This window comes from Eumetopias jubatus, unplaced genomic scaffold (genome assembly GCF_037043125.1).
Source record: "Eumetopias jubatus isolate StellerSeaLion01/CBP00866 unplaced genomic scaffold, mEumJub1_p1.0 scaffold_8, whole genome shotgun sequence".
NCBI classification, from domain to species: Eukaryota; Metazoa; Chordata; class Mammalia; order Carnivora; family Otariidae; genus Eumetopias; species Eumetopias jubatus.
In genome coordinates, this window is record NW_028274814.1 from 40,112,494 (window position 1) to 40,133,376 (window position 20,883).

Genomic DNA, 20,883 nt, shown 5'->3' on the forward strand with positions numbered 1-20,883 from the left:
CAGAAGCTTGCGCTCACTAGCCCCTTCCTCTCAGCCACCAGACTGACCTTATCTTTAGCTGAGGACTTCCTGCGCACCATAATTACTTGACGGGGCAAGAGGCTTCAGTTCCGAGTCAGCGGATGGGCTCATGAGTCATGATGCATATGGTAGCTGCGGCTTTGCTGACTGTGCACTCACCCTCTCAGCTCTGCGCTTTGGGCTCTGCACAAGAAAGGAGGGCTGCCAGAGGGGGCTGATGGTCAGCTACTGGATAGCATTGACCCTGCGTCTTTCGGGGGTCCAGCCTTGTGTGTGTGGGCGCGCGCGCATGTGTCTGCGCTTGTCAGGATGGGGAAGGCAGAATGGAGGTACAAAATGACTGGGGGAAGTGAGGAACTCAAAGAGGACTTTGTAGCTTTTAGTCACAGTGATGTCAGGATGAAGTGGGAGGGTCGGGAGCAGAGAGGGCCCCGAGCTAAGAGTCGCCCTGCGGTCACACTCTGTTTGGCTACAACTGAACTGAGTGTTCAAATATCATTTCCCCCATTTAAAAAAAAAGGGGGGGTAATGATGGCCTTGCTCAACTCCAAAGGAATTCTAAAATGAAAGGGAATTGGCCCGTTTAAGGTCTCTACTTCATTTGTCTGTGCCCTTCAGCACCTGGCATAGCGCTTTGTGCACCTAGTACATCTCCAGTGAGTATTGTCTAGACCCAATCACTGAAGTCACCTGTTCCACCTGATGTGTAAGGAAACCGACACCCAGGGAGGGACAGCGACGGGAAGATCAAACATGGAAAGCACCCAGTACCTGACCTGTGTTGAGCATTCAATCAACGTAAGTGTTCTTCCTTTTTGGAATGGCAGTGCCAGGAGTAGAATACAGATCTTTGACCTCTGACACCTCTGCTCTTGCCCCTCGCTGTGTTGCTCTGAGTTATCTGGCTAAAATCAGATCGCTTGTTTAAGGGGGTGGTGGGTTCAGTTTGCAGGAGAGCTGTTGCAGACACCTGCGCCCATGGTTGGTCTAAGTACGACGCATGGTTAAAGAACAGGGGCCCTGGAGCGGGACGGCCTTTGGTTTGAATCCCAATTCTGCCATTTACTATGTGACCTCATTTACTCTCTTTCTGCCTCAGCTTTCTCATCTGTACAATGGGGGCTGACATTGTATTTAAGCTCGCAAGGTTGTGTTGAGGATCAAATGAATTAAAATGCGTAGGTGCTTAGAAAACTGTCTGGCACATAGTAAGTGCATTATCGCTGCTTTTCATGAGAAATGTTAGGCTTTTGTCACTGAGATGGTGGCTGCAAAGGCGGTGCCTACATTCAGCCTTCACAAAGACAGCCATTTGATGATGGTGGAGTTTGTTATTTCTGAATAGGATAAGATTCCTGTAGATGTTTTAAAGGACTGGACACCCTACTGTGTAATTTCTTTGAGGGCTGAGGGTGCTTCTGCGGTAAGGACTCTCAAGGATTGAGTTCGGTGCCATTCAGTTGGTGGGCAATTAGGAAGCAATGATCAGTAAGAACTCTTGGGGAGGTGTGGATCTGGGGTCATCACGCTCTATCCACAGCACACTGATGGCTGAGTTAGGACACGGATTTTCTGCAAGCACATCTCCTTCCCTTCAAATCTCTCCAATCCCAGGCTTCATTGAGATTTGCTCAGCATTAGAAAGTCACTGGAACCCCCCCCTCCCCGAGCACAGAGAAGGTGGCTGAATGCCAAAGGACTGGAGCCAGGAAAACTATATGAGAGGCAGTCTTGCTCCTGCCAAGAATGGGATGCAATTTCCTACCCTTACCCCCGCAGTGGGCCCCCCAACCTCCTGTCATTCCCATTCCCCATCCTCCCCCAGTCCTACGAGCCACAGATTTCTGCCTGAAAAAGCAATTCAGTGCTGCTCACTTAGGATATTTCCTCCTGACCTACTTCCTGAGTGCTGGGGCAGAACGCTTGCCCTGCTGAGAAAGGCAACGTTAGCTCAGCATTTCCCCTGCCAAATGTCACCCAGATGATGGGTGTCTGTCACTCACTCCCAGCCAATTGCCACACTCGATTTTTTCTTTTGGTTTTTTCTTACTGGTTTCCCTTGTTGACACCTGGACTGACTAACCTGACAGGTTCCCTGAAGAGAGCTGAAAATTGTTTCCTGGTAGAAACGTACTTTTGCCTTTTCTGTTGTGTGCCTGTTTTTGTAATTTGGTTCAGAACCACCATTTACCGTGGACGCAGGGACTGAGACTGTCACTCCTGAGTGTTTCTAGTTCCTTCTTCTTCTTCTTCTTCTTCTTCTTCCTCTCCTCCCCCTCCTCCTCCTCCTCCTCCTCCTCCTCCTTCTTCTTCTTCATATTCAATACCTTACAGAGTACCTACTACATGGTCAGGTATTCTACATATTACCTCTACTATGCCCAGTAGAATATTACCATAATTCTACATATTACCTCCAATAGGCCCAGTACTCAACCTTGTGAAGTAGGTATATTAGGACAGTGCTTCTCAGACTTTAATGTGCAGAGAGAATCTTGTTATAATGTGATTCTGTTGAGTAGGTCTGGGAGATGGCCTGAGATTCTGCATTTCTAACAAGCTCCCATGTGATATTGATGCTGTTGGTTCTAACTCCTTGAGTAGCAAAGGTATCCTTGCACGCACTTCATTGCTTCAGTCTCCCTCCATCCCTTCCTTCTTTCCTATCCCCTCCATCCTGGTTAGAGCCAAGGCAACTTTACCCACAGTCTTGTGGATCCTATGTCTTCTGCTTCCTTGATTTACTGCCTTGGTTTGGTGGTGCATATCTTCCAGTAACTTCCTGGGAAAGAGAGCAAAGAAAGTAAAATGTTACTTACTAACATAACTGAAAATGTCTTTACACTGGATTGATAGTTTCCCCATGTATAGAATTCCAGCTTCCAGAGTGGCTGTTGTAATATCCAATACCATGTCATACCTCTGTCCTTTCTATCTCACTTCTGAAAGTTTTTAGATTCTTCTCTCTGACCTCCAGTGTTCTGGAAGTTCACAATGCTGTGCCTTGGGATGGTTCCTTCCTCATTCATTATACTGGGCATTTGATGGGTCCTTTTGACCTGGAAACTTATATCCTTCTGTTGTGGAAAAAAAAAATTCCTTCGATTATTTCTTTAATTATTTCTTCCTCTCTCTTTTTTTTTCTGTTCAGTCCATCTGGAGCTCCTGTTATCAGGATGTTGGATCTTCTGACCTGATCCTTTGATCTTCCTTGTTTCTGTATCTAATTTCCCATCCCTTTATCTCTCTGTTTTACTCTCTGGAAGATTTTATAAACTACTTTTTCTAACTTTTCTAGTTGAATTTTAAATATTTATATTTCTAAATTCTCAGAGTTTTCTTTTGTTGTTCGTTGAATATTCCTTTTTCTAATAGGCCACTGTTCTTTCACGGGTGTAACAGCTTCTCTTCTCTCTCCAGGGCATGATTCTTTTCCTTTTCTTGAACTTTCTTCTCTCTACATTCTTTTCTCTGCACTTCTTATTCCTTTAACTTGTTTTCTGTCTTTCACGTAGACTTTCTATTTATATTAAAGGCACTAAACAGTTTACCAGAAGGAAACGAAGAAGTAACTGACAGAAGACTCTTCATTGTACCCTTTTGAATCTTTTGAATTCTGAACCATATTAGTATAAAGCCTATTTGAAAAACAAAAGGAAACTTTTACAAGTTTATTTTAAGCTTTAGGTGCATGGGTATAGCTTATCCATTGAAGAGCTTTACTGTAGTATGGTGACTAACATAACATAATAAAATTAAATTAAATTAAAAAAAAAAAGAAGAGCTTTACTGTAGAGATATTGAGATGGGGTGTCAAGCAGCTTTTTACCTGAAGGGACTTCTAAATGTCAGCATTTAAAAGTCTCTCTGGGACATTAAGTCTTTCCTGATAGGAATCTTCTAGACTCGTGTCTGGGGAGAGGTGTTGGGGGAGGATATAAGCCTACCAGCCAATTTTCTTGAATGAGGGTGGGAGGAAGGCTGGATAGCCTATTGCTGAAAATGGAGCTTTTTAACCAGAAGCCGCAACCCTCTCCTAACTATACATACAATGGAGTCTGTCAGCCTCTAGAGCATGCTTCTCAAGCTGTCTGTGGTAAAGGACCAGTTTTTAAATTTCCGATCTGTCAGGGACCCACATGCAGTTCTAACGCACATGGCTAGTTCATATCTCCTATCACACATGACTTCCAATAGGAGTTCAAACATCCAAACTGGTCTATATCCTGTTGAGCAAGAAGAATCCACTGAGAACTCACTTGAATGTTGAGGCAATTTCAAATTTCTATAAAAATTCTAAACACTTATTCTTACTTTATGTGCTTATCTTATTAGGGCCACTAACAAAGTTTGCGGGCCTAAACCAGTTCATGAACCACAATTTACGTGCACTGCTCTAGAATAGAGCAGATCTCTAATCTCTTGCCTTGAAGCGAAGCAGGCCTTGAGGGGATGTGTGGGGATATCTGGAGTGTTGGACTTCTCTGCAAATAGACTTTTAGCTCATCCCCCATCTCAACTCTGCACTTCACTCCACATTCCTTGGTACCCTATGTTTCCAAACCCAGTGTCTTCCTGAACTTCTCATGTCCCATTATTGGTTCCTTTCTGCAGGCATCGGACCACAGCTTCTACTGCTTGGTCAAATCATTTACCCCTCCTTACTCTACTTTCTTCTCCCATTCTCTTTGTCCTTGCAATTTATACTTTAAAAAATCCCTTTCAAGGGTGCCTGGGTGGCTCAGTTGGTTAAGCATCTGCCTTTGGCTCAGGTCATGATCCCAGGGTCCTAGGATCAAGTCCCAAATTGGGCTTCTTGCTCAGTGAGGAGTCTGCTCCTCCCTCTCCCCAACCCCTACACCCCTACTCATGCTCTCACTTGTTCACTTTCTCTCTCTCAAATAAATAAATAAAATCTTTTTTAAAAATGCCTTTCACTGGCTTCTCAGGGCACCTGTGTGGCTCAGTTGGATAAACATCAGACTCTTGATCTCAGCTCAGGTCTTGATCTCAGGGTTGTGAGTTCAAGCCCTGCATTGGGCTCCACATTGGGTGTGGAGCCTACTTAAAAGAAAAAAAAAAAAGTCCTGCTGACTTCTTTGCAGAGTTGATCCTAAAAATATGGAATTTCAAGGGACCCAGAATAGCCAAAACAATCTTGAAAAAGAACAAGTTTGGAGGACTTACATAGCCCAATTTTTAAACTTACTGCAAATCTATGGTAATCAAGTAATCAAGTGTGATACTGGCATAAAGACAGACCTACAAATGGATGAAATAGACTTGAGAGTCCATAAATAAACCTTCAGATTTGTTTGATCTTTGATAAGAATGCCAAGACAACTCAGTGGGGGAAAGAACAGTCATTTCAGTAGGTGGTGCCAAGACAGCTGGAGATCCACACGCAAAAGAATGAAACTGAACCCTTACCTCACACCACACACAAAAATTAACTCAAAATGGATCATAGACCTAAATGTAGGAGCTAAAAATTTAAAACTCTAGAAGGAAATATAAGAGTAAATCTTCATGAGGGAAAGCTTTCTTAGGTGTAATACCAAAAGCACAAGTAACAAAGGAAAAAATAAATTGGACTCATGAAAATTAAAAACTTTTGTGTTCCAAATGACACCATCAAGAAAGCGAGAAGAGAACCTTCACAAGAGAAAATATTTTCAAATCATATATCTGATAAGGGACTTGTATTCAGAATAGATAAAGAACTTTTACAATCTATAATAAAAAGGCAAATAACCCAATTTTTAAATGGGCAAAGGATCCAAATAACATTTTTCCAAAGAAGATACACCAATGACCAATAAACTACATGAAAAGATGTTCAACATCATTAGCCATCAGAGAAAGACAAATTCAAAACTACAGTGAGATACCACTTGATACTCACTAGGAGGCTATTATCACAAAGATAGATAATAACAAATGCTCTTAAGGATGTGGAGAAATTGGAACCTCACATTGTACTCATCGGAATGTAAAATGGTGTAGCCGCTTTGGAAATCAGTTTTGCAGTTCCTCAAAAAGATAAACATAGACAATAGGACCCAGCAACCCCACTGTTAGGTGTATATGTTCACACAATGAATGAATGTTCAAAGCAACATTATTTACGATAGTCAAAAAGTGGAAACAACTCAAATGGTCATCAGCTGAAGATGGCTACATAAAATGTGGTATATCCATACAATGAAATTTTATTTAATGATAAAAAGAAGTGAAGTACCGATACACACTACAACATGAATGAATTTTGAAAACATTATGCTTAGCGAACGTCCCAAAGTCACAAATGCTTCCATTTACATAAAATGTCCAGAATAGGGGAATTACACAGAGAGAAAAGAGATCAGTGGTTGCCTAAGATGGAGTCCAGGGGATGGGGAGGAGATGGGTATGGAGTTTTTTTCAGGGTGATAAAAATGTTCTGAAATCGATTGTGGTGATGGCCGCACAACGCCGTGAATACACTAAAAGCCACTGAATTTTGCACTTTGGATAGGGAACTGTATGGTATGTGAGTTACATTTCAATAAAGCTGTCACAGTGGGATTTCTAGAATCAACCCAGCATGTCTAACTGCAAGTCTCCAGCATCATCACTCTTGGAGGTGGAAGTCTCCAGCTTATCTTATGCACAGTGCTCTCAATTTATCAACACATTAGATCAAATCTGAGGTGACACATTTCCTCTCAATCTGATGGTGCCTTAAGGGATTGTTGTTGGCTTCATTAGGGGATGTACCGATATTGAGTCGGACAAATTAATAAACTGTGCCTAACTTGACACTCTTATTCCATAGAAAATAATTTCTTTGCTTTTTAAAAAGATATGCCCTGGGGCACCTGGGTGGCTCAGTTGGTTAAGCGTCTGCCTTTGGCTTGGGTCATGATCTCAGGGTCCTGGAATTGAGCCCCATGTCGGGCTCCCTGCTCGGCGGGGAGCCTGCTTCTCCCTCTGCCTGTTGCTCCCCCTGCTTGTGCTCTCTCTCTCTCATTGTCAAATAAATAAATAAATACAATCTTAAAAATAAATAATAAAAAATAAAAATATATCTCCTTTTATTAACAGCAAATAATACAAAAAGCACCTCCCTACTTGCAAGCCTCAGAATGTGTTCTGGGGGGCGCCTGGGTGACTCAGTCGTTAAGTGGCTGCCTTCGACTCAGGTCATGATCCCAGGGTCCTGGGATTGAGCCCCGCATCGGGCTCTCCCTGCTCGGCGGGAAACCTGCTTCTCCCTCTCCCACTCCCCCTGCTTGTGTTCCCTCTCTCGCTGTGTCTCTCTCTGTCAAATAAATAAAATCTTAAAAAAAAAAAAAAAGAATGTGTTCTGAATGAGGATGCAAACCCAGTTTGTTCATTTATTCAACAAATATTTATAGAGCATTCACCATGTGCTGGCTGCTCTGGCAGGTTCTGCAAATGCAATAAATGGCAGACGAATTACAGAGAGGAGAGAGCTGAATATGTGGCCCTAAACCAGTCTGTCCTGAATCTCAAAGGACAGAGGAATTGGTGGTGGTTAACTATTGAGGGATTCAGGGAAATGTCTACAAATCTTTTTTTCTCTTGGAGAACTCAGGGTGGGGTTTTTTAAATTACATAAATATTAGAACAACACTAACGGAAATGGGGAACAAAAGAAAAGAAGTTTAACAACAGTTCTGCCCCCCACCCCTCCCCCGATTGAACTCATTTCAAACCGTGTCTCTGCCCCTGTCTCTAACTTTGGCCACCGCCATTTCATGCCTCTCAGAGGACCCAGTTCAAAGGACCTTCCAAGACTCACTTGGAGAAAGTCAGACCTGAGGTGTTGAAGCTTGGTGGCAGCCAAGACCCCCCCAGTTGCTCAGGAGGTTGGGGCAGGAAAGGAGTGGATGTGAATCCCAGTGTCAATTTGCTTCGGGGCACATTCCTTGAGACTCAGAAGCCAGGCAGGGGAGGGCTGCTGAACATCAGGGCTCTGCTAGTCTGGCCGAAGGAGGGGGGCCACTGCCTCAAGGGTGTAAACCTTGGCATTGGAGGTGTCCTGTGTTCAGAGACCCGCCGTGTGAAAAGTGTCACCAGTGGGGGACATCTTAGGGAGGAATGTGAGCCCCCACTCAGGCATGCTGGGCTGCAAGCCTGACCTCTCTGAGGAGGAGAGGCAGCAGGCCAGCCACCCCCCTGGGGGGGGCACTTTTCCACACTCTGGGGGTGCTGGGGTTCCTAGTGCCCAACCCTACTGCCGAGTGTTGGGTCCAAACGCCAGCAAAGCTAGAACATGCTGTGAGGTCTTGATGTGTCTCTTCACCTCTCTGAGCCCATTTATTCATCTGTAAATGGGGATAATAATCCTCACCTTGAGGAATGTTGTGAGGGTTAGCGATGGCAAGAAGCTTAACACAGCTTCTTCCTCTCAGTGCGTGACTTGCCATTGTGTCTAGGACACACCTATTCTTGTGGGCTACGAGCCCCCCTAAAGTTCTAGGATTTAGCTTTGTTATTCTCATCTCTCAATAAATAGAATTTTTTAATATTAAAAGACTTATTGTACAACATGATTACAATGTAATACGCTTATTATAGAATCTTTGAAAATTTCAGAAAGACAACCCAAAATCAAAATAAGCCAATAATCCGACCCCTCAGAAATAACCACAGTTAACATTTTCATTTTAACTCTCAGTCTTTTTTTTTAAAAGCTTATAATTTTAATAGTGGTTCCAATGTAGTAATTACTTCACTACAAAGGTACAGCAATATAAGATATATCAATATCTTCTTATTCTTAAAACGAAGCAATCAGGAGCGCCTGGGTGGCTCAGTCAGTTAGGCGTCTGCCTTCGGCCCTGGTCCTGATCCCAGGGTCCTGGGATCGAGTCCAAGTCAGGCTCCCTGCTCGGCAGGGAGTCTGCTTCTCCCTCTGCCTCTGCCCCTGCTCCTAGTCTCTCTCTAATAAATAAATAAAATCGATAAAAATTAAAAAAAATTTTTTTAAATGAAGCAAATTCAGAATTTAGAACCTTTTTTTCAGTTTCAGAGGTAGAATTTAGTGATTCATCAGTTGCATATAACACCCAGTGCTCATTACATCAAGTGCCCTCCTTAATGCCCATCCCCCACCTCCCTCCCCTCCAGCAACCCTCAGTGTGCTTCCTAGAATTCAGTGTCTCTTATGGTTTGCCTCCCTCTCAATTTTCATCTTATTTTATTTTTCTTTCCCTTCCCCTATGTTCACCTGTTTTGTTTCTTAAATTCCACATATGAGTAATCGTATGGTATTTGTCTTTCTCTCACTGACTAATTTCGCTTAGCATAATACCCTCTAGTTCCTTCCACGTTGTTGCAAATGGCAAGATTTCATTTTCTGATGGCTGAGTAGTATTCCATTGTGTGTGTGTGTGTGTATATATATATATATCACATCTTTGTCCATTCATCTGTCAGTGGACTTCTGGGCTCTTAAGAGTCTCCCAGTCTTTTGATTTATGTAGTAGGGTCATGAAGTACACACATTTAGTTACTGGTTTGTGTTCTACTCTAAGTATCTGTCATCATAATTCTCATATAATAACATTTAAAGTAATTAGCATTTAAAATACTAATATCCCATAGTATGATTATACCATAATTCTTTAACCAACCCCCTATTGTCAGTTATGTCCTGTTCTCACTGTTTTAAATGGTACCACAGTGAGTATTCTTAAAGTAGTTCCATTTTACCTCTAACGGGAAGCACATTTTTAAGGTTTTTGAGACCCACTGACAAATTAACTACACAGGAACGACTTTTTAAATTTGTGTTTTATCTATTTACTTTAATATTTCTCTTTTTCTGCTTATAAAACAAGTACAGTCTTGTCAAAAAAATCAAACATTGTAGAAATATATATTAAAAAGGATTTTAAATTTCCCTTAATTCTATTGTCCAGAGATCATTGCTATTAAGTTTGGTGTACATTAGAAGTACCTCGAATGACTCCAATTAGATACTTAGGTTCAACTGATGACCATTTTTTAATCATCTGCCTCCCTTTCTCTTCATTTCTTACAAGCCCAGGCTGAGTCATGAGTGAGCTCCTTCTTTGAAGGTGGCCCCAGGTCTACACCATTCACACCCTTGGCACAGCCCAGTCTGGTTATCACGGGCAAGCTGAGGCAGCCACCCCAGCCTCTCTCCAGAATCCACTGTGGGTCCCCTCTCCCTGGAGAGGAAAAGCAGGAAGGGGGCACCAGAATGCGGTTGTAAACCTAGGTTCTGGCACTCACCCTCTGGATGCCCAGGGGAATGTGAGTGAAAGCACCTGCGATGTAGCCAAGTCTAGAATCATCCCTGGGCATTCTAGAAACAGGTCATTGGCAAAGTACTATCTGTACATAGCTACACACACAGCGAACAAATGTCTATGGGCTCACACACAATTCAGTGCCTAGATTCTGTATGTCAGCAGCTGTCTCTGCATCCATGAACAAGCTCAGTTCTCTACCCAAGCCTCATCTGCAGATGTTTGTGAGATGCGTTTACATGTGAGAGATTTAAGTTGTCTCTGGAGGGGACCTCCCACCTCCACAAGAGCCCAGAATTACAAAGAAAATCCTATTGGTGATAGCAGAAAGTCCCTTATAGTTGAAGAGTTCAATGGTATCCTAGGGGGTACAACAAGGCAGAGGCCTTGGGCCCTCTGGCCCCTAACAACACAGCATTCCTCCCATACTGACCACACCCAATCCATCCACACCTTCCGTTCAGATTTAGCTCTGTTTTCAGAGAGGCAAGCTCCTATGACACTTCTTAATGCTAACTGTTAATGGTAATTCCAACCAATAAATTCTCTTCTGTGGCTGCTAAGATCCTTAAAAGAAGATCCATGAAATCTTCTTGGCCAATGGCAAGAGAAGTAGGAATTTCACTTGGCCTTATTTCATCTCAAGATACATTTTTTTTTTGAGACTTCAATTCATCACGTCTAATAACTCCTTGGCTTTATGTAATGTGAATAGTATGCATTATCTTCATTCATTGAGTTGTCAGACCTATTTTCACTTATCCGATCCTTATAACATTTAAGTCTGTTGGTGTCAGACAATGTTCTCATGGGTTACAATCCTTAATATCCTGGCTCACAAAATGGAAGCTCCAAAAGCCCATCTGTAAGGAAATATATGATAATAATAGCAATACTGGGATTTATTGAACGCTGACTACATGCCAGTCAATGTTGTAAGCTCTTTGCCTGCATCAATTCATTTAGTCCTCACACCAATTCTGTCAGGAGGACACTATTGTTATTTTCAGTTTACATGTGAGGAACTTGAGGCACAGAGAGGTTAATGACTTGCCCGAGGTCACTTAGGTAGTAGAACCCAGACAGTACTCATAAGCTCACAGCCTATAACTGCCAACATTTTGGTGTTTAGCATTCTGGTTTCTTCCCTGTGTATATAAAGTCACTTCATTTAGCTTTAGAAAACTGAGGTCATGAATATATTTAACGCACATTAAGGGTGTCTTTGTTCAGGATATAAATTTGTGGCATAGCTTTAGATTTTATTTATTTATTTATTGAGAGAGAGAGTGCACGAGCGCACAAGTGGGGAGAGGGGCAGAGGGAGAGAGAGAATCCCAAATGGACTCCACACTGAGTGCAGAGCCCCACTCAGGGCTCCATCCCACCACACAGAGATCACGACCTGAGCTGATATCAAGAGTCAGATGCTTAACCAACTGAGCCCAACCGATTGAGCCACCCAGGCGCCCCATGTGCCTTTTAAGAAGTTTTACAAGTGGCAAAAGTTTAACATTTGTGATGGCTATTAATCTTTTCCTTGGTGATTTCTGTCACTTTTTAAAAGATTTTATTTATTTATTTATTTGAGAGCGAGAGAGAGAGAAAGCATGGAAGCAGGGGGAGGCACAGAGGGAGATGGAGAGCGAGAACCTCAGGCAGACTCTGCGCTGAGCTCGGAGCCCAACTCAGGCTCGATCTCACCACTATGTGATCATGACCTGAGCCAAAATCAAGAGTCAGATGTTTAACCAACCGAGCCACCAGGCACCCCCACATTTTTTATGTTTGGAAAATCCTTCCTCATTACAGGATCACTATCTTGTCTACTGATTTTATTATTTCTTTTTTTACCTTTAATTATTATTTAAGTTATTTGAAATTTATTTGATGAATAATGTATCCCTTTCCCTGATAAGTCCGTATTTCCTTAACATTCATTACGTTCTTATTTATTCTAAGATCTGTTTCAAAGTTGACTGATCTGTTTATTTAATAGATGTTATTTTCTAGAGCATGTCTTCCCCCTTATTCTTTTTTTATTAACAACCATGCCTTAATACTTTGCCAAATAAACAATAGAATTATTGCATCAAGCAATATTATTGGTGAACCTAACAACTTAATTTGAGAAGTTGATATATTTTAGATATTCAGATTTCTAATTTTTTCCACTTTATTTTATTTTTTAAAAGATTTTATTTATTTATTTATTTGAGAAAGAGAGAGCACAAGCAGGGGGAGCAGCAGAGGGAGAGGGAGAAGCAGGCTCCCCACTGAGCAGGGAGCCTGATGCGGGGCACAGTCCCAGGACCCTGGGATCATGACCTGAGCTGAAGGCAGCAGCTTAACCAACTGAGCCACCAGGTGCCCCTAATGACAGCGTTTACCTTTAATACAGCTTTTACTACATTCCATAATATGTTTGATTCCCAAAATTAACTATGAAATCTGTAATTGATTTTTTAAAAAACAGCTTTTTTGGAATATACATGTATACCATCAAATTCACCTGCTTAAAGTGTACAGTTCAATGGGTTTTAATATATTTAGAGAATTATGTAACTATCACCATCATCTGTTTCCAGAATGTTTTCATCACTTTTAAAAGAAAACCTGGGGGGCACCTGGCTGGCTCAATAGAAAGAGCATGTGATTCTTGATCTAGAGGTCATGAGTTTGAGCCCCACGTGTTGTGTAGAGATTTCTTAAATAAATATATAAGTAAATAAACTTTTTTAAAAAAGAAAGAGGGGCTCATGGGTGGCTCAGTAGATTAAACATTTGACTCCTGATTTCAGCTCAGGTCATGATCTCAGGGTCGTGAAATTGAGCCCTCCGTTGGGCTCTGCACTGGGCATGGAGCCTGCTTGAGATTCTCTCTCTCTCCCTCTGCCTCTCTTCCTCCCTGTAAAAAAAAAAAAAAAAAAAAAGACAGAAAGGAAGAAAAAGAAACCCTGTACCTATCAGCATTACTTCTCATTCCTCCCTTCTCCTAGTCCCTGGCAACCACTACTCAACTTTCTACCACCACAGATTTACCTATTCTAGACATTTCATATAAATGGAATTCTGTAATATGTGGTCTTTTGTGTCCGGCTTCTTTCACTTAGGATAATGTTTTCAAGGTTCATCCATGTTTTCCCATGTATCTGTATTCCATTCCTTTTAATCACTGAATAACATTCCGTTGTACGGATATACTACATTCGATTTGGTTTTTAGGCCAAATGGACTGATGGACATTTGGGTTATTTCTGCTATGGCTGTTATCAATGCAATGCTGCTATGAACATTCATGTACAAGTTTTTGTGTGGATATATGATTTCCTTTCTCTTGGGTAGTATCTGGGAGTGAAATTGCCAAATCATACGGTAACTCTATGTTTAACCTTTGAAGATCTGTTAAGCTGTTTTCTAAAGTGGCTGCACCATTTTACGTTCTCACCAGCAAAAAGATTTCCAGTTTCTTCACATCCTCATCGACAGTTGGTATTTCAATGGTTTTTGTTGTAGCCATTCTAGTAGGTGTGAAATTGTACTTCATTTATTTACAATGATAACTAATGATGATGATTATGCTGAGCACCTTCTCATGTGCACTGTGGCCGTTCATGTAGCACTTTCAGAAAATGGTCATTTTTAATTGGATCATTTGTCTTCCTATTTATTGACTTGTATGAGTTCCTTATATGTTCTAGATATTAGCCCCTTATGAGATACATGATTTGCAAATCATGTTCTCCCATTCTGTGAGTTCTTTTTTTCACTTTCTTGATGGTGTTATTTGAAACACAGAAGTTTTTAATGTTGATGAAGCGCAATTTATTGTTTCTTTTATTGCTTATGTTTTTGGCATCATATCTAAAATCCATTGCTTAACCCAAGGTCATGAAGATTTACTCCTATACTTTCTTCTAAGTGTTTTACAGTTTTAGTTTCTTAATTTAGGTCTATAATCCATTTTGGGTATTTTGTTTGTTTGCTTTAAGTTGATTGACTGATTGATTGATTTAAGTAATGTCTACACCCAATGTGGGGCTCAAACTCATTACCCCAGGATCAAGAGTCACATGCTCTACCGACTGAGCCAGCCAGGTGCCCCGCTATGATCCATATTGAGTTAATATTTGTATATGGTGTGAGGTCAGGGTCCAACTTCATCCTTTTACACATAAATTTACATTTGTCCCTCATTTGCTGAAAAGATCATTGAATTGTCTTGGCAACCTTGTTAAAAATCAATTAGTCATAAATGAGCATTTATTTCTGGACTCCCAGTTCTTTTTTATCGATCTATATATCTATCCTTATGCAAGTACTATGTAGTCTTGACTATTGTGTATTTGAATTTTTAGTTTATTTTTTGGAACATAAAAGTGTATTGAAAGCATATTTTTAAACTTTCAAGTTTTAAAAATTTTTTTAGATTTTATTTACTCATTTATTTTAGGGAGAGAGAAAGCGTGAAGGGTGGAGGAGCAGAGGGAGAGGGACAAGCAGACTCTGCTGAACACGGAGCTTGACGTGGGCCTCAATCCCCCAGCCCTGAGATCATGACCTGGCCCAAAATCAAGAGTCAGGCACTTAACCATCTGAGCCACCCAAGCGCTCCTAAACTTCCAAGTTTTTAGACACTTAAGCTTTAATATTCAGTTTTATGACATGTGGTCATTTAAGCCTTAATTTATAGTTTTATTGCACTTTGGTTAAGAAAAAATAAAGGTAAGAATTTCATAAAGTACGCAGCCCAGTGTGTAATTGTTAGGCTTATGAATTATAGTATTTAGAATTGCCCTGTCCAGTACAGTAACCACTAGCCACACGTGACTCTTGAGCAACTCAAAATGTGACTAATGTAACCAAGGAACCGAATTTTAAAATTTTATTTGACATTTTCATCACCCTCAAAAATTTCTTCATGCCCACTTGCAATCATATTCCATTCCGCTCTTGTGTCAGGCAATCTGCTTTTTGTCTCAATAGACTTGTCTAGATGCTCCTGGTGGTCTAGTGGTTAGGTTTTGGTGCTCTCAATAGATTTGTCTATTCTGGACATTTCATATAAATAGAATCATACAGTTTGCAGTCTTTTGTATCTGGTTTCTTTCACTTAACACAGTATTTTTGAGGTTCATTCATTCATGCTGTGGTATGTATCCAGACTTCATTCCTTTTTATTGCTGAGTAGTGTTCCATTATATGGATATGCCACATTATATTTCTCCATTTACCAGTTGATAGACATTTGGATTGTTTCAGTTTTATGTGATTTTAATTAATTTAAAATTTAAATACTGAAGCAGGTAAAATAGCTCTCCTTCAAGCCCAACTTTATTGCATTGGGAAGACTACATTTCTCTTGAACCTCTGAAAATTTAGGACCTGAATTAAGATGTGCTGTAAGTGTAAAATACACACTGAATTCTGCAGCCTTAGAATTATTAATATGCTTAAAAACATGAAGTAAAAGATTGAAAGAAGGAAGAAGGAACAGAGACTATCAAAATAAATTTGAAAGACTAACAAAAATCACAAATAGAGTTTCTAGAAATGGGGGGGGCGGGGGGAAGCATTAGAAACTCACCTCTGAATACTCCAGGGCTGAAAGTGTCCCCTTGTATTATTTACAGGCACTGCACTATTTTACATGTATTCTCTCTTTTCATCTTCCCAGTGACAGAGGTGAGGTAGGGACTATCATTTGTTCCTATTTTGTGCTTGAGGAAACCAAGGCTCAGAGAACTTAGCTTGTCCAAGGTCACCCGGCTAGCAAGTAGGAAAGCCAGATTTGACACCATTCTGACTTCAAAGACCACATTTGTATCCATTATAAAGATCAATGGAAAGTTCATCAAGAATGCGAACCAGATATGTGTTTGGCTCCAGCCTGGCCTTTAGTTTTCAGGAACCGTTGGCACAATGAGCAGAGCAGGAAAGGCAAGGGGATGACTTGGTAAAAATAGGGGTCTCTTTGCTCAAAAGTGACAAGTTACTTCATGTACCACACCTGCCACCGGCCAATTCAGTCTTTCAGAAGGCTCTTCTGTTACACTGAGGCTCAGACCCTGCCCCCTCATCCCTGAGAAATTCTGGAGAAACACACTTGGCCTTCAGAGGCGGCTCCCACAAATCCCGGCAGCGCCCCCAGGCCAGCTGCTCGATAAGATAAGATGCCCAAGGGACTGGGGAAAGAAGCTAGCCTGGTGACGCCCAAGAGCTCCCTTGGTGACGTCTGTCCCCAGCAGACACCATCCCTCCAGGGACTCCAGGCTCAGCTGAGAGGCCTCTGGTTTTAAGACCAGCTCTATGGAGCTCTCATAACACTGCCCTTCCAGAACCTTCTGCAATCAGAACGGCCCCCAGCCTTCTGACCAAGCGTGCAGCCCAGTCAGCATTCAGTCCCAGGCAGGGGGTGGGGGTGGGGGGGATCCTGCATTTCTTAGCAGTACTGAGCAAGAAAGGTTCTTGCCTCCAGAGAGTCAGCAGCCCCAGCCTGCTGACATGTGCGGGCCTGGGCACTGTGAGTGTGACGGGGCTATTTTTGCCCCGAAGAGCACTGTCAGCAGGCAGGAGGTGAGGGGTGATGCTGCAGGGGTTGAGAGCTGGGCACAGTGCCGCTTGAACCTTGCTAAGGGATGGGGCCCCACCAGCCTGCAGAACCTAAAACCGCCTTCACTGTTGGTTCACAAGAACACTGGGAAGGTGAAGGGCCCTAACGACTGACCCTGGGAGCCATCACACCATTTTGAAAAGAGGCGCCTGGGTGGCTCAGAGGGTTAAGCGTCTGCCTTTGGCTCAGGTCGTGATCTCCAGGTCCTGAGATCTCCATGTTGGTTGGGCTCCTTGCTCAGCGGGGAGCCTGCTTCTCCCTCTCCCTCTGCCTCTCCCCCTGCTTGTGCTCGAGGTCTCTTTCAAATGAATAACTAAAATAAAATAAAAAAGAGGACCTCATGAGGACCTCTTTTTCTCACCACTTCGCTGTAATCTTGATCATAATGCATTACTCGCCACCTGCTTGGAAGAGGTATTGTCCTGGGTTATGCTCAGCAGTAAGCATCAGTCAGGGAGGACTTTTGGCCGGGACAGGCTTCCAAATGCCCTGCAGCAGTGGCCCGGGCAGCCTGTTGTAATGGGCACTAGGCAAATAGACCCGTGCAGAAGATTACCAGTGGTGCGCTCACTTTATGCAGGAGCCAGATTCCTGGAAAGTTGTCGTCAGGTTGAATCCTCCTGGGGCAAGATTCCAGACTGTGAATGTATAGGAGTTGCTGCCCTGCCAGACACACAGATGTCACCCTTTAATTAATTTTATCTTTGTATCTCTAAATATTTTATCTACATTTAATTTTATCTTTACTTTTGTTTTTCCTGATTATAAAAGAATGACCTTTTGGTTGTCAAAAATTCAAATTGAGGGGGCACCTGGCTGGCTCAGTTCGTAGAGCATCCAACTCTTGATCTCCGGCTGGTGAATTCAAGCCTCACCCTGGGTGTAGAGATTCCTTTGAAAATTCAGATTGGGAAAACATATAACTTCGAAAGGGAAAGTCCTTATCATGATACAAATTCCTTCCATATTTTTTCCTATGCTTATACAAATGTATAGTAATCTAAAACAGATACTCTGAATTTTTTGTTTAATTTGTATCAGTATAGGATCATAGTCATATTCATAATGACTTTTTCCTCCATTTTATATCTCCTGCCATATTTATGCATAAAGGTCTAACTCATCCTTTTTAAAGACATACACAGTATTTCATTGTGTGGATGAAATGCACTCCGGAGAACATGTTCTATGAGAGAAACTCCCAGAAATGCACTTATTAGGTAAATGGATGAGAATATTTTAAATTTTAATAGATAATTGCTAAATTGTCCTTCAGAAAAGATTGTAGTAATCTGGGTACATTCGGTAATAAATTACATTTACATTCCCACCACGTGTATGAAAATGTTTGTTTACCCACATCGTCACCAAAATTGAATATTATCAGTCAGTTGAATCTTTGCCGCCCATGTAATGGGGACATGCATTTTTCTGCGTGGGATTTTTTCTGTTGGGTTCACTTTAAAGACCTCTGTGTATATCAGAGAAATCAGTCCTCTGTCCCATGCATTGCCATCTTTTTTCTCATTTGTCTTTGTCTTCTGACATTTATGGTGGCAGTGCAGGGAGTGGCTAGTGCCCGGGGTCTGAAGGCCAACTCCAGCTTCCTCTCTAACAAGCTAGCCGAATGAACAGAATTTCGTTACTCAACCTCTGGCTCCCCATCTGTAAACTGAGGAATCAGAACAGCACTTAGCTCATGAGATTGTTACAAGACCAAAATGAGTGCAGGCATATAAAATGCTCGGCCTAGTGCTTGCATGAAATAAGCACTATAAGGGTATATGCCATTATTATTATTATTATTATTATGCATTCAAATAGTTTTAATTTTATGCAGTCAAATTTATTGATCCTTTATGGTTTCTGATTTCCTGTCATGCTTATGAAGGCTTTTCTCCATCTAAGATTAGAAAAATACTCAGGGCACCTGAGTGGCTCAGTGGGTTAAACAGTGGACTCTTGGTTTCAGCTCAGGTCATGCTCTCAGGGTTGGGAGATCGGATCCCACTTTGGGCTCATGCTCAGTGTGGAGTCTTCCTGTCCCTCTCCCTCTCCCTCTGGCCCTCTCCCCACTCTCTCTCTCTCTCTCAAATAAATAAATAAAATCTTTTTAAAAAAGAAAGAAAAATATTCACCAAGGGTGCTATTGAAAGGAGTCTTTCAATATGAATCCCCCTCCTCCGTTTTGCTCTCTTGTAAATTAATTTGCTGTTCGCATACCAGGATTTTTTTTTCAGGAAGATAATTTAATTTTTTTTTAAAGATCCATTTATTTATTTTGAGAGAGTGAGAATGAGAGAGAGAGAGAGAGTACATGAGGGGGGGAGGGTCAGAGGGAGAAGCAGACTCCCCGCTGAGCAGCAGGGAGCCCGATGCGGGACTCGATCCCGGGACCCCAGGATCATGACCCGAGCCAAAGGCAGTGGCTTAACCAACTGAGCCACCCAGGCGCCCCAGGAAGATAATTTAATTTAATTTTGCTTAAAATGGAGGCTAAAAGTCCAAAATCAAGGTGTCAGTGGGCCTTGCTCCCACCAAAGTCTCTAGGGAAGAATCCTTCCTTACTTCCTGTATTGTCCAGGGGATGCTAGCAATCCTGGGCATTCCTTGGTTTATGATGGCATAAATCCAATCTCTGCCTCTGTCTTTACATAGCCTTGTCTAAGTCCCTATTTTTTCTTCTGCCCCCACCCAGTTTTATTGAGAAATACTTGACATACATCCCTGTATAAGTTTAAGGCATACAGCATGGCATGATGGTTTGATTTATATACATTGGGAGATGACCACCACAATAGGCTCAGCTAACATCCATCCTTCCAATGCAGTCTGTCTTGGTCTCTGTGGTGCAGGGGGGTGCTTCAGTTTTACCCCATGTCTTATTCTTGAATAGTTGTTAGCTGTTCTTCTTGGGAGAGCGAGTGAAGTCAGGAAAAACCTAGATCGCCATCTTGGTGATATCACTCCTCAGGAGGTTTTTAAAAGGGGAGACCTACAGCATTTAGAGCATGTGCAATGACCAGGTCAGGTTGTCATTATGGTGCCTTGGTTTGGGGAATGGACTGTGCTAGCTTGCAGTTTTATGTCTAAAGAGTGGGCCTGGCAGGTCATACCACCCCTCCCTCATAAACTAAACAACTCCTACTTGTCAGAAGGGCCAGCTCCATGCCAAGGTCCCCGCCCTGAAGGAGTTCACAGTCCAATGAGAGAACAGAAGAGTCATCAGAGGGAAGGTGTCATCAAAGGCCTTATGATGGAAATAACACCTTTGATGGAAGAAAGAGCTTATTGGGTAGATAGCAAGGAGGGGCACAGAGGACATTCCAAACAGTGGGGACAAGACGTTCAGTCACTACTCTACAAATATGTACCTGCCTCCAAAGCATCAGACTCCCTTGCTACCACTCCACAAAGGCACAGAGATCGGGAGGACCACCTGTAGCATTGGAAAGAGGTGGGGGATGGAGAGTAGCTAGAGGCCAGATCACAGAGCATCAGAGTCAGAATTCTTGTCCCAGTTCTAGAACTTGACTAGTCAGGTAGCCTTAAGAAAGTGGCTTCCCTCCTCTGGGGCTCATTTTGCTGGTCCTTAATGTGCAGCCTCAGCTGATGTCCTTAGGCAGCCATGGAATTTCTGTAAGATTACGCATGTGTAAACGTTCTGTCCTGTGCAAAGTAAATATTTGACACCCTCAGGGCACTTTGAGCCGCTAATTAATAACTGGAGTGTTTCTTACCTGGGGGCTTCGCTGTGGGTTCAGCCTGTCTGCATTCCCTGGGGCCCCTGCACCTGCTTCCTGCAGAGAGGACAGCTTCCAGCTGGATCCCAACCTCCTTGTCCACAGCCCGCCCTGGTTTCCTGAGTCTTGATTCCTGCCTCTCCTAGTCTTTTTGTTGACCCAGGTCCTGACTCCAATACTCTTTGACCTTGACAAAGATACTCCACAGGAAGGTCTGAGC

At 42.3% G+C, this 20,883-nt stretch overlaps 1 protein-coding gene across 1 annotated transcript in view; it reads left to right on the forward strand.

Moving 5' to 3' along the window:
* Nucleotides 1–443: 443 nt before the first annotated feature.
* The window catches only part of NINJ2 (ninjurin 2), a 35,127-nt gene continuing 14,687 nt past the window's right edge, over nt 444–20,883 (forward strand). Inside the window, exon 1 of the mRNA XM_028120963.1 lies at nt 444–819. Coding sequence (XP_027976764.1) covers nt 724–819 — 96 coding nt within the window. The 5' untranslated portion in view covers nt 444–723. The remainder of the gene's footprint in view (nt 820–20,883) is intronic.